General features: G+C 40.9%; 1 protein-coding gene across 1 annotated transcript; it reads right to left on the reverse strand.

Moving 5' to 3' along the window:
• Positions 1–9,577: 9,577 nt before the first annotated feature.
• LOC310863516 (potassium voltage-gated channel subfamily A member 10-like) lies at positions 9,578–13,611 on the reverse strand. The gene is made up of 2 exons (XM_083771918.1): positions 13,573–13,611; positions 9,578–12,211 (listed from the first exon to the last, which is right to left on the reverse strand). The coding sequence occupies exon 2, from the start codon at positions 12,050–12,052 to the stop codon at positions 10,343–10,345; it is 1,710 nt and encodes a 569-aa protein (XP_083628044.1). The 5' UTR covers positions 12,053–12,211; positions 13,573–13,611; the 3' UTR covers positions 9,578–10,342.
• Between the last annotated feature and the right edge of the window lie 864 nt (positions 13,612–14,475).

The raw sequence follows: 14,475 nt of genomic DNA on the forward strand, positions 1-14,475 counted from the left end.
ATCTATCTATCTATCTATCTATCTATCTATCTATCTATCTATCTATCTATCTTTCTTTCTTTCTTTCTTTCTTTCTTTCTTTCTTACTTAGCTCTCTCTCTCTCTCTCTCTCTCTCTCTCTCTCTCTCTCTCTCTCTCTCTCTCTCTCTCTCTCTCTCTCTCTCTCTCTCTCTCTCTCTCATTCCAGATGTGTACGCAGCAGCTCCTTGCCATTTAGCCTATATTTCCTTGTTGAATCTAAAACAGCATAATTATTGTACTTATGTAGCCATAGTCTATAGGCTACATTACATCAAGCAGTCGAAGGAACAGAACTGAACTCACCCGAAATTGTTTCACCAACAATGTTTCTTGTAAGTAATTCGATACGATTGGCGCGCAGTAGCCTAGACGGTCTACCTTTATATAAAGGTGTTTAGTGCACAAGGTAGGCTGTATTACGTATGCAAGTATGCAACGTTCACATTCTCACCCATGTTGGGACATATCGCTGAAGCCTCCGCCTTCTTTTACCAGCAGCCTATCGTTATGTCCATATGGAGCTATTATACATTTTAGTGGGTGGCAGTCAGAGGACTTTGACAAATAAGACTAGCGTGCAGCTCAGCATGTGATTCTTTAGAAAGCATGACGTAGCCTGCACTCTACTGCTGTTATTAACACATCATATATTATACCTCATGTCAGGTGCGCTCTTCAGAGAGAGAGAAAGAGAAAGAGAGATTCGTATGGGGAGGTGGGGTATTTCCCCAAGTTTTAATTGTCAGGTGACTGAAATTAGATAACGACGCAAACAACCCAAGTTGTTCCAGGAAACCCTTCCAATTACCGTAGATGTTCATACCATAAAGCTCATAACAAGTAGGCTAGCAGGAGTCAAGTTTATTTCCTCTTTGCAAAAACAACACCTTAGCTTTAACAAAACTTTAGTGATGTCATTCTTGTTTATGATGAGATAGCCTCGATACCCAGGCTTTCATTTCGTCTGCGCGAAAGATGATGATGAGACCACTTTTTTGTATATAACCTTACAAGGACATAATAGCTAATCTTAATCTACAATTAAGATTACTGTCCACATTCATGATTTATGAGCCTCTTTGTGAAAATGGAAATTGAAACGAATTAAGACGCCAAAGGAACAGAATGTGGGAAAATCTTAAATCCTCAGAAATATTGTATTTTATATTGTATTTATTTATTCAGCACAGTATAAAAAACAACACAGTGAACATATAAAGAATTAAGGGTAAAGTGCTAGGCTCAGGCAAAAGCCCAAGGGGCTTATACGAGGCCTCTACCTATATAAATCACAATGAAACATTGTACAAGAGATATAGAATATCCAGCTATATGGTCCCCAGCTGATGACCCGTTTAGGCGGGCCCACAGAGGTGTTCAGTGAGGTGTCACAGCCTTAGAGTATATCAAAGGTCACAGCACGGTGCGTCAGGCAGCAATGCCCAGCAGGAATACCATCACCTGTATCTGATATGCCAGAAAACATGATTGCAGTATATAAAACAAGAACAAAACAAAAAAACAAGAACATTATTAGAATCATTGGTTATCTATGTACATGATTAGAGAAAAGAAGAGATGATACAAATATATATAATTAAGTGATCTGGTCAATTAAGTGGGTCCAAAACTTATACATTATTTAATGAAGTAGAATTTGATGAGATTGCTGTATAGGTGTTCCATAGCTGGGGCCCCCTGTATCTGATGGAGAACTGACACAGACCAGTACAGAACTTTGGGAGATGTAAATGATTTGCCTGTCACGTAATGAAGTGGTGCACATCACTGTTGAACTGGAAAAAGTCTTTACATGGCAAAGAAAATGAAACTGTCTGGAACAATACTTGAGTTAAAGTTGCAGGTTTGGTATGTATTTAAATTAAAGATTGGTAAAATATTGCAGGGAAAAGTATAGCATTTACTTAAAGTTGGTAATAGTTGACACTGGCTGAATGAGCTTTCATCATACTGTACTCCTGAAAAGATACTGTACAATGTAAGGAGAAAGCTTGCTACTTTTGAAAAGATATGGGGTAGGTTCTTTGAGGTTTTCGCAATATCTCCTCTGGGTTGATTTTAGTTTTATTTATATTGTTATTTTTATTTATTTATCCGAGTTGATGTTGTCAAGTGGTGTTGAGAGCTGTGTAGTTTACCTTTCTGGGGTTGGGGTGGGGGGTGGGTTTGTTTTGGCAGTTTCTTGTTTTCTTTTTTGAGTCCGTCTTGTCTTGTTAAAAAAAAGGTATATTCAGTGATTTCACTTAATTCAAATATCACTTATTTTTTTGTTTTGTTGTGATAATCCTCCCTACTATAGAGTGTGCTGGCCATATAAGGAGTTCCTCCCTGTCCCCAGTTAAGCCCTGGGGGTCAAAAAACCTTAGGTTTCGTTTTTGACTCTCTATCCTGATTGGACGAAAGGCTGGGTCCCACAGCCAAAAACGAAACCTAAGGTTTTTTGAGTGAAATCACTGAATATACCTTAAAATGATGTTTGCATTATCATTAAAAAGAAAAAAAGTTGCTAATAGTTTTTGTTTAAGCCTTATAGTGACAAAATAAAATGCTTAAACTGTAAGGGTATCACTACTCTATCGGTTATCACTGATATCAGACTGGCCATAGATAGGTAAGGGTTGTAGTAACACATTATTGACACAAGGTGTCACACAAACGCTTCCCACTTTGTGATCACACCATTTATTTCAGTGCTATACAATAAGCTCTGGCTTGGCTTGGTTTGAAGAAAAAGAAGATGATCTACAATTTGAAAATGTTTACTAATTTTGAAGATGGTTGAAAATCTTTTTGGGAAAAAAAATTAACACACGCACACGCGCGCGCACACACACACACACACACACACACACACACACACACACACACACACACACACACACACACACACACACACACACACACACACACACACACACACACATGCCTCAAGGTGTACCTATATTAATGTTAATTTTGTTATTTTCTGCCTATGGGAATGTGTTGAGGGAGTAATGTCTAATGTTGTTAATGTTATTGGTTGTCTCACCTCTAGCTCTGTCCATGGTTTCCTGTCTCTGTTTATACTCTGTTTATCTAAAATAATTCATGTGAAATTTTAGAGCAGGGAAAATGTAGCCTACAGTACATCATTTTGCAGAGTGCTGGACAAAGTACCTAATTGCCATACGTGTAAAAGTCGTATCAGGTTCAAATTAAGATATCCTGTGCCGAGGAAACCAGGCCCTGAAGATGAAAACCACATGTTTAAAATCGGATCCCGGGTGATGCTTCGGGCCCTCCTTTACATTTTTCATGGGCATTAAGCAGGGCAATTGCAGGACTCATGTTTCGTCCAGCCAGCAGGGGCAGATGCTGCAGCGGTCACTGCGCAGAACCTCTCATAAATCTCCTTGAATCATTAGCAGCTCTGATGTCCGATGTGATTACATCTGAAAGTTGTATGGGACATGCTGACCGAATCATTCTGGAAAGAGGCATGATAAAGGAAGCATATTCACAGGGCACCTGACCAATGTAACATTTCATCCAAATGTGGCAAGGGAAATACCTTCCATTGCATATTGTTGTTAATCATAACGGTCAGTTTGTTATAAAGAAGACTGGTCATCACAAAGGCCTCTTAAGCCGCTCTGAATTATTGAGGTAGACCAAAATGTCAGCTGAATAATTGAAGGGTTTGCAGTCACAAAGTGTGGTGGTGGTAGTTGCATTCTGTGAGGATCACAAGAGTTTCCCTGTGACATCGCCAACAGTGAAGCGAAGGAAAAATATTAAAAGTTAATGTATAACTCAGTTGTGTCTCACACATCAATATCCTCATGTTTAGGCTGTTGAGGTGTAGTATACATGCACCTCAAATACAGAATATGAGCTATGGTTATCTTCACACTTGGAGATAACACAACATGGGAAACAAAACATATTCTCTCCCCAGTCCTTCGGCCTGGTGGAGACAATTACCATCTGAGTGTGGTTATTAACTACTAGATGGTCAAACCATTACCTATATATATGTTTAGTTTGTAGCTACTTTTACTCAATTACACTGAGAATTAGCTCAATTAGGTTTTCGAGTCGCTGCAGTAGTGGCATATAAAAGGGGGATTGCCTTGTTGGAACCCGATAAACCACACAGTGCGCAATGCATTTCCTACACATTTGAGTCAATATGAAAGTGAGGGATATCTTAACTCATAGAATGCTAGATGGCAGTAGTGATAGTTCAGCTCCCACCACAGTTCACTTCCATTTATTTCGTCATAGAAGAAGACCGCTTCTCGGCTCCCAAAAACAGCAATGGCGGAGGTGCTCGCTTTGTTCATCCACTGTGATGTGTGCCGCAATGTGTCACTTTCTCCTGCCATCAAGAATCAAGAGAATTAAGTGTTGGTTTGACATGGTCTGTAAGACTGTGTAACAACAATACAATTTACAATGTGATAATAATATGCCATGTCAGGAAAGCAGTCCCCAACAAGAAATATGTATCTACCAGTCATTAATTCTCTCCACTGCAGAGATCAGATGGAATATTAGCCACGCTTGGTGTAAGTTAATTAGTTAACCCATTCTGACCTGAGATCAGATTCATACGAGGTTTCCGCCGGACACACACTGGTCTGATGAACCCATTCTGACCTGAGATCAGATTCTAGAAATGTCAGTCGTTCTTCGATTTTTCAAAAAATAGCAGACCTACAAGCTCATATCGCGCCACTCGGTGGCGCGATATGAGCTTGTAGGTCTGCTATTTTTCAATAGCTAAAGCATAACATGATGCCAACACCAAAATGGGTGCCCGGTCAGAATGGTTTAATAGGGAAGCCATAAGAGTAATACAAAACCCAGGACGCAATGTTCTTGGTCAGCAAAATTAAGGCATTGTGATCAATGGCCCGAGTAACACCATAGTTTGGTGTAATAGATTCGAATCAAAAACGAACACAGAAATTGCTGTGTCACTTGAAGCTGGTGGACTTTATACGTACAGTACGTGAAGTATGCCTCATTCGCTCAGTGGTCATTGTCAAACGTGTTAAGATAAGCCCTGGGTAATGTTGGTACAGTCTGACTGATACCCCACTGTCCCTACTCCGCTTTAGATTCCTAAGTGCAGGTACAGTAGCTAGGAAGAAACAAGACACTTTTCAAGGGAGTATGAACAGAGGAAGTTAAACTCCATGAGCCTTTGCCCTCTAGAAGGCATGCATTGCATTGCATTTCAAGTACACAAGAAAACTGAAACTGTGTGCTGACAAAACAGTAACCCAATCTACTGATATGAGAGTTCAGCGTCTGTGCTTCAGCGCAAGACCCAACTGTCACCCTTAAGACAACCGGTTTGTCACTCACTTGGAAAGCAATTGTAAGAATGGAGTCATACAACCTGGGTATATTCAGATCCATTAACCACTTAAACTCAATACTTAATTGTACATACAATAGTGAATAGCCCATCTAGGACTACTACAAGCACGCTGCGGCACTTTGTGAGCTCATATGTCGTCTTTTGTTATGTTTGCCTATTTTTGCTGAATGTTCTCCTATAATGACATGCCAATAATAGGGATACTAAGGTCAGTGTGGGTAAAGGATCGCAGCACGGTTTGCTGTGCCACAGTGGTCACGCAGGCCACTGTTCTGTTTGAATCCCTATCAAAGGCAGGATTTGATCTCTGAGGAACACCATGAATTATAAATGACAGACTCAAATTGGGTTTGACCTTGAGGGAGCCGCCAGTCAGTTTATCTGACAAAAAGCTATCAGGAGGTGTTTGGGGTATCAGTACACAATCAGTGATCAGTGATCAGTGAGGCACAAGGGCAGACTATTTACCTGATTGCCAAGGTCATTGGACCATTGAACACACTGCAAAAAGACTCCTGTCAACCATCTCCAGAGAAAGTAATGGCCAAAACATTGTCAATGTCACAATGTCAATGTTACAGTTATTAATAACCAGGGAGTGTAACAGAAATACATATAGACAATTAACAGTTTGACTGTTTTTTACGTTTAACACGCATTTTAATCAACCCCCTTTCACTGCCGAGATTGTTGTATTACCTTTAGAGCATACGCTGATTATTTGGGCTTTTAATCCGCGAAAATCCAGCGAAAAAAGGTCCCGTGGTTTGTTATGATCCGAGTGTCGCATCCACCACCCGGATGCACACGGAAGACGCACACAAGACTCGTCTCAATGAGGCGTTGCACCCAATGCATTTCCATTGGCCTCAATTTCCCAGAAGCCCTAGCAGCCCACAGCATGTGACGATTTCCGGTTTTGTCATCACAGCGAAGGCATCCAGTCTCATACTCCGCGACGAAGACGGATTTTCTTTTGATTCATTACATTACGGCGGATTAAACACATAAAACAAAAGGCGGGTATGTCCGATACGGCAGCGACATTAACCTGGAGTAATCCATTCGCGGCACGGAAACTGTTAAAAGGGCTTAAAACAAATCTGGCCTGTGTTCAGACCAAGACAAAGTCATTATTGGAAATGTATTCATAAATATACTGTATGTGGGAGGCCAAGAAAGATTATATTATAAATGATTAACTTGCTCTACATATTTAATTATTTCCTTTTGCATTTCAAGCTATCCTAGACAGTCGAAAGCATTGTCAAGCACGTATATGTAGCATCAGAATACCTTTTGGCAATATCAATCCATGCAAAATTAAATCAATTTGTCAATGGTGCTTATTCAGCTGTTCAATTATTTTCCGAGTGTGTGTTATTGTGGATGTGTCAACATTCCTTTTTTTGGTCAACACTAATACTAAGTATTCTTAATTTCCATTTGGGGATCGATAAAATTATCTATTTCATGATAATCTCTCACACATTATTTTAGCCAATCCCAGTGCTAGATATACTTGTTTCTTCATTGGATACCAGGCTCGCTAATAGGAATCACACAGTGGTGGTTTGCTGTGCCAGTCTCTGTGTCAGTCTCTGTGCCAGTCTCTCGTGTACACAACCACAGATATAAAAATAAATCCTGTCTCCTCCTGTGAAATGACACAATCTCAGCTGAGACCCACCGGGTTTATTTTAGTGGGGGGATAGTCTTTGAGAGAGGCAGGGAGGATCCGGTGTGAGACGCAGTCACGCAGAGTGATAAAGACAGAAAGAGGAACATCGAGAGATGGAATGAAGGAGAGAAGAGGAAGGGTGCAGGCCAGGCCCGGGTGCAGTGAGAAGGTGTTATAACAGCTAACAGAGGGTGTAAATGGGTATTCAGTTTTGGAAGCATACTGTATACGTCAACACACAACAGTCATGGCTCCCTTCAGCATTTACGTTGTATCGAACAGGTAGTTGAAAACCTTTCCATGGCGTTGTGTGGAAGCTTTTGACATGTTATAGTATAATTATACGTATACAAATTGAGGAATATGTCACACAATTAGGATACATGTTTAATGAAAGGCACTCATTACAGAATGAATAAAACAGCAAATAATGCTTCTGTACATTGTAAAATATTGATACATACATTAACAGTGCTTATATACAGTATTTACTGTATATACTGCGCTCGCGCGCTCGTGTGTGTGTGTGTGTGTGTGTGTGTGTGTGTGTGTGTGTGTGTGTGTGTGTGTGTGAGTGTGTGAGTGTGTGAGTGTGTGTGTGTGTGTGTGTGTGTGTGTGTGTGTGTGTGTGTGTGTGTGTGTGTGTGTGTCAAAATTAAGTGCTTGGATAACAATAAAGTGCTGAATACCCTGGCGACTAATCAATGTCACCTGTACAATCTATTGCATCTGAATTCAGGTATTGCTGTGTTCCATGAATGGAAATTACATTGTTCTTCTCTTTTTTTTGTTGGTATGTGTACCCACACAATATCATTGCATACAGTAGGATTAATAGAAAGGTATTGATTGAGTTACAGTTATATCCATTGTTGTTCATATATCAATTTTCTTCTTCTTATATTATGAAATACACTCATACTTCGAGCAAGCTTGACATGCATATAGAGTGGGTACCGATTCATATTCTCATGGCAGGACACTGACTGCAATATTTTGCAAATCCAACTGAAATATTGCCTGTCAATCAATCAAGTGGTATGGAATTAGAATTACGCCTACTGTGGAATGAAAACTTTGTATCACATTTAGCGATGGTAAATATGTACTAATACTTTAAATTATTGATTAAGGAGATTTGGCATACTATACCATGCAACAGACATGAGATAACCAAAATAATTCATATTGAAATCTTCAATACTTAATTAGCAAATTAGGGTTGTATCATTACTATGCCTTAGGTTGCACTTGTTGTATAGCATGTATCATGCTTATACAATATATAACACATCCCTCACATAAAACAACTTGATGTAGTGATTCAGATCCCAACTATAGTGATTGTGAGATGGACTTGCAATAATACAATGATGTGTTTTGTGAAGGATGTTTTTAATGTATAATCTCAATCAGTTAGCTGAGGAAGACTGATGATTATTTTGAGTGAGTCTAATTAAACAACTACCTATATTGTAAAGGATGTGGTACTGTGCAGTGTACAGTGTACTTGAATTTGATTGCCTAAAAGTCTAAACAAAACCATGTGGCTGAAAACACTGGTGTTAATTTCAGTGAGCTTAGTTTACCGATCAAATCTACAGCATACAAGTACAGCATATACTAATAGGAGCGTATTGTATACAATATGCATTGTTTTGTATTACGTTGTGCAATATGTGGTTTTGTGATTTATGTGTTGACTATATGCTAGATTAATTGCAGACTTATTAATGGGCTGGCTGTTTAGCCACATATTTTTATGCTGTATAACATGGGGGAATGCTTTGTGTTGGAACATAATGACTATAGATTCATTGCTATAGAATGTTGCTGACAAAACAATATGTCCAGTCATGTCCTCTTGTCTTCCCCTAAAGGCACATTCTCCTAGCTGTCCTTGAAATCCATGCCAAGCTCAAATTAGATTCTGCTGAATAGACCCAAGTATAGACTAATGTATTGTAACATGAGCTCAGAATATGTTTTAATGAAGCCAATATACAAAATAGTTTTCTTTTCTCTGGACTATAGACATTGCTACTATTAGGCTACAGGGACAATCGTGTAAAGTATGTATCTTCCCAGTTTTCATATCTATATTGGCTCTAAAAGTCTACATAAGCAATGCCAATAGCTGTCTATTGTACTGCCTACATTATTGTGTTAATCTCAGACCTCGAGGCCATCTGGGGCAGATCTGCTTTCTGTCCTCAGAGTCAATACTAAACGTGGAGAAGCAGCAGCGTTCAGTTAATTTGCACCACATCTGGAACAAACTCCCAGAAAGCTGCAGGTCTTTGACAACTCTCAGTTTTGATTTTTTAATTAAAGCTTAAGCTTTGCCACTGACTTTTATTGAAGCGTTTGTTTCATCGTAGTTTTACCTTGTTTTCATATATAACTTAGTTTATTTTACCATATTAAAATGTTACTTATCTCTTTAATAGGTATTTTAAATAGTCTTTTAAATAGTCTTTAAACATGTTTTTTTATGAGTTTCTTTTGCATTGTCATAATGCATTAAGAACCTCTGTGTAAAGCACTCTGAATTGCCTTCTTGTTGAAATGTGCTATGCAACATGCCTTGCCTAATGAGCCTTCACACTTATCTCTCTCTCGGTCATCCTCAGACGCGCCATCCAGCAGCATTTCCAGCAGTCACCTTGATCCTCCGTGCTCTGGCTAGTGCAGCAGTACTTCTCATCCCTGTATCACTCTTTAGTATGTCCACACACTTTGCTGTGGGACACCATCGTAACCAATGTTTCCACAGCAAAGGTTTGCTGGCAGGGAGCTCCCAGTGTCTGTGGCAGTAGAAGTGCCTCTTTCTCCTGGATGCAGTCTTCTCATTCACCCTTTGGTGCATCGTGCATGCACCATTCTAGTGTAGCACCAATCCAGGGATGACATGTTTCATCCTTCGTTTAAATTGTCTTTGCACTAAATAAAGGATCATATAATTCACCCACTTTTTACTACATCCCATGGAAGGAGGCTTGCTTTAACTGAAATAATAATGTTTTCTGAGTTGTGTTAATTGCACTTTGACACATTCACATGCAAATCTTTCATATGAACAACTTCTGTCTCGTTGTCTCATTAAATACTTGCTTACTAATACTGCACTTACTGTATATGCACAATGTTTGACGTACAAAATAATGACTTGAGAGATTATAACTGATATGACTCAGTGACTGACTTCAACTTTGTAATGCCCTTGATATAAACGTCTCTCAGTTAAATCAGGGCATGCTATTTTTCTCATTCTGCCAGGTGCCATTACTTTTGTTCACAGAGGGTGTGCTTCCATACTTTAGATTTATAGATTCTGTTGTCTTCAGGGCTGCCTCTGCTGCTGCGTCCAGTATCGCCTTCTCCTCCTCTCCTCCCGTCGAGCGGTGGTAGAAATAATTAAAGTTTGAAACGATAACAGGGACAGGCAGGGCAATGGTCAGGACGCCAGCGATGGCACAGAGAGTGCCCACCATTTTGCCCCCAATGGTGATAGGGCACATGTCACCGTATCCCACAGTGGTCATTGTCACCACAGCCCACCAGAAACCGTCAGGGATGCTGACAAACTGGGTCTGGGGCTCGTCCACCTCTGCAAAGTAGATGGCACTGGAGAATAGGATGACTCCTATGAAGAGGAAGAATATGAGCAATCCGAGCTCCCTCATGCTGGCATGCAGGGTTTGTCCCAAGATCTGAAGCCCCTTTGAGTGTCGGGATAGCTTGAAAATTCTGAACACTCGCACTAGGCGGATGATTCGCAAAATTGCCAGGGACATATTCTGACTAGAGTTCACATCTTCATCGGGGGTAGTACCCAACTCTGTTCCCAGGGTTACAAAATATGGGATTATGGAGACAATGTCGATACAATTCATCATGTTTTGGAAGAAAGCTCCCTTGCTGGGGCAGACTATGAAACGGACGCCAAGCTCAAAACAGAACCAAATGATGCAAATTGTTTCCACAATGAAAAATGGGTCTGTGAAATATGCCACCAGGTCTTTGGCAGCTGGCTGAGGAGAAATCTGTTGCGTTCCATTGATGACTTGAGTTACAGTTACCATAAAGTCATTGTCCTCCCTGAACTCTGGTAGGGTTTCCAGGCAAAAGATGAAGATGGAAATAACAATGACAAACACAGAAACCAACGCCACTGACTTGGCTGCACTGGAGCTTTCTGGGTATTCAAACAAGAGCCAGAATTGCCGATGTAGATCATTAGTGGGCAAGAGGACCTCTGGCTCTTTGACAAACCCCTCATCCTCACGGAACTGTTCCATCGCTTCATGTCCTAACTCATAGAAAACTATTTCGTTAGCAAATACATCTAATGGTACATTGGCTGGCCTACGGAGCTTCCCCCCAGACTGATAATAGTACAGGATACCATCAAAAGCGGGGCGGTTTCGGTCGAAAAAGTACTCGTTCTTCATGGGGTCAAAGTAAGTTATCCTTTTCATGGGGTCACCGAGCATCGTATATGGAAACTGATTAATAGTACTCATCAGAGTCTCAAACATCAGGCCTGAAATGTTGATGACAACTTTCTCATCTCTCTCGTCCATTCTTGGCTTTTCATACACCTCATCATTCTCGCAACAATCCTTCGCCATCTTACTGAAGACGCTGTCAGTGGGCGACGGCTCGCCGGTGATCAGAAGTTTCAGGTTGGAGATCAAACTGCTGCTGCTGGACTTGATCCCTTTTGGTGTCACTGTCGGGGGAGAGGAGGGTGATAACCCCTCTTGGTCTGACGCGAGGCGTCCGCGCGGGCTCCTGCACGGTGACTGGTGTGGTGACAACGTCAGTCGATTGGCCACCAGATTCTGGTCAGGGGTCTCTGAGGTGGGGGAGGTCGGGTACCCGGAGTCGTTGGGGTCACCTATGTTGACACCGACATCATCCATGTTTTCAAAGTTAACAAGCGGCACCTCCATCACCTGCCCTGGTGCTGGCCACAGTCTGTCCGTCTGTCAGTCTGGCTCAGGAGACAGAGGTGCCACGTTGGAGATCCCCAGAGGACCACCTTCCTCCTGATGGTCATTCAGACAACTGTGCTGTAACTAATGGGTGATTGCAGGTGGATTTTCTTTCATCTGGAAAAAAAAGGGGGGGAAAAGGAGTCGTTATAGGCCTAGTAATATATATCACAAAATGGTGCAATATCCTTTTCTCTGTGGATAAGACATATGTGATTTCCAGCATCAGTAGATAACGGTCATCTGTTACGTTGGTTTTTCATTCTTATTCTTATTATTATTATTATTATTATTATTATATACTTTCAATTCTCACCTGTGATCTGACCCAAACAACACAAACTCCACCAGCTAGGCTCTAAAAATGCTTACACTAATGTACTGTGTGGATTGCATTATTATTAAATATTGTGTACTGAAGAAACTTTACTTAAAGTACAGAATATGTTCTTTATAAGGGATGTTTTATCATGTTAATTTTTTTTGTCTATGCATGAAAACAGAACCATCTTCACACAGCTTGATTATCACATGTTGGTTTCATTATTTTGGTATAGTTCAGCGATCCACCAAACTTGTAACAGATCACAGATACATGTGGGTTATACTGTAGTCTTGTGTTCATCGTATCACTGATACAGGGTTATACTGTAGTCTTGTGTTCATCGTATCACTGATACAGGGTTATACTATAGTCTTGTGTTCATCGTGTTAACGGTTAGTTCTAAGTAGCTGTTTATCTTTCCATGTGTCTGCTTTGGATCGGTAACTATATCCTGAAGCTTTTAAGCTTCAAACCCTGTCTACACTTGACACCAAGCATGGCCAAGGATAATCTCCTGGCTCTATTTCAACTTGCATTGCAGGCATTAATAGCAGGTAACAAAACTAATATAAAATATAGAATCGATTTCACTATATGTTTGTGCGATCACTGTATCCTCCACTGCCAGGATAAAGTGGTTAGATATAGGCAAGAAATAAGTTTATTGATTATGCCTTCTCAGAAATAGGGGATATTGATACAGGGAGAAGAATACTTAATACTTAGAAGACAGGGGAGAGGAACTGTGTGAGTGTATAGATTAATCTATTTCGGTCCACAGCCTTGCCAATAAAATCCCCTTTGTGATGTTAAGCATATCAAAAGGGGTTTAAAGATTCCTAAAACAATTATTATTATAAAAAGAAAAGTACTGTGTCCAGTACACATATATTAGACCTACCAATGCAAATCTTGAATCTAAGTCTTGAATTTAAAAACACAAGTTCCACTTATCTAAGGAACACTTAAAAGTGCAACGCTGTATAGTTTAACCTTTTCTCACAGTGAGCTGACATTGACAAACACAACAGATCCTGTGACATCACTCGATCCCTTATCAGAGCCGGACAGATAAAACACAGGACAAACAGAGATACAGCGTAACCATATGTCATTTAAAAGAACATTGCCAAAGTTTAAGTGTCTGACTTACCCGTGTGTCCCCAACCTGTGTGTGTGTCTCTGCAGAAGTTGTTGTGCCCTTTCTGCCTTCCCCTGGTAGACGCACTCCGCTTCTCTCCCTTCCTTTGCCCTCTCTCCCTCATCCAGACTCACAATCAAGAGATCTGAGTGTCTCCGGCACTATTAAAGCTGCCACTGAGTAATCCAATACCCTGCACGAAACCAGAGATGGCATTATGGTGGTGCCCACACAACACCACAAATGCACATGCATTAGCGCATTCAAAAACAAACGGGCACCTACATATGCATGCACACACGTGCCCACGCACGCACGCGCGCGCGCGCACGCACGCTCACGCACGCGCGCACACACACACACACACACACACACACACACACACACACACACACACACAGTGTTGAGATGACAGGGGTCAACCGTTCTCCTTCCTCTTTGCTCCCTGCTCTCTCTGTGGGGCAATGCGGGTTGAGGTAGAATGCTGTGAGTGGAGGTATAGCCCTATTGCAGGAGATCCCCACTCTGTGGGAGCCAATCGCTTTTTGACGCGGCAAGGGGAGAGTGAGACCCTCTCTTTCCCCACTTTCCTGCAGAGTAAGCATAGACATGCATAGCTCATCCAATCCGACGCCTTGGGGAGTCTATGCTGTATTCTACTGCCCCATGTTACCGTACCTGTCACAACAGCAAAGCACATCTGCCAAGGGGGCTGCATTATACTGCTTGTGCCAGTTTGAGGATGATCAAAATAGAATTTTGTGCTGAAATGTTACCGCCTCAAATGTCAAGTGGGTTGTAAATATTTGTATTGTGTCGGAACATTCTGACCTTGACACAGATCAGTATAAATTAATTTAAATAAAATATCAAACATTTAGCCTTACATGCACTACTTGTGGTATACTGCAGCAT

Source organism: Protomyctophum parallelum, assembly GCF_964188405.1.
Source record: "Protomyctophum parallelum genome assembly, chromosome: 8".
NCBI classification, from domain to species: domain Eukaryota; kingdom Metazoa; phylum Chordata; class Actinopteri; order Myctophiformes; family Myctophidae; genus Protomyctophum; species Protomyctophum parallelum.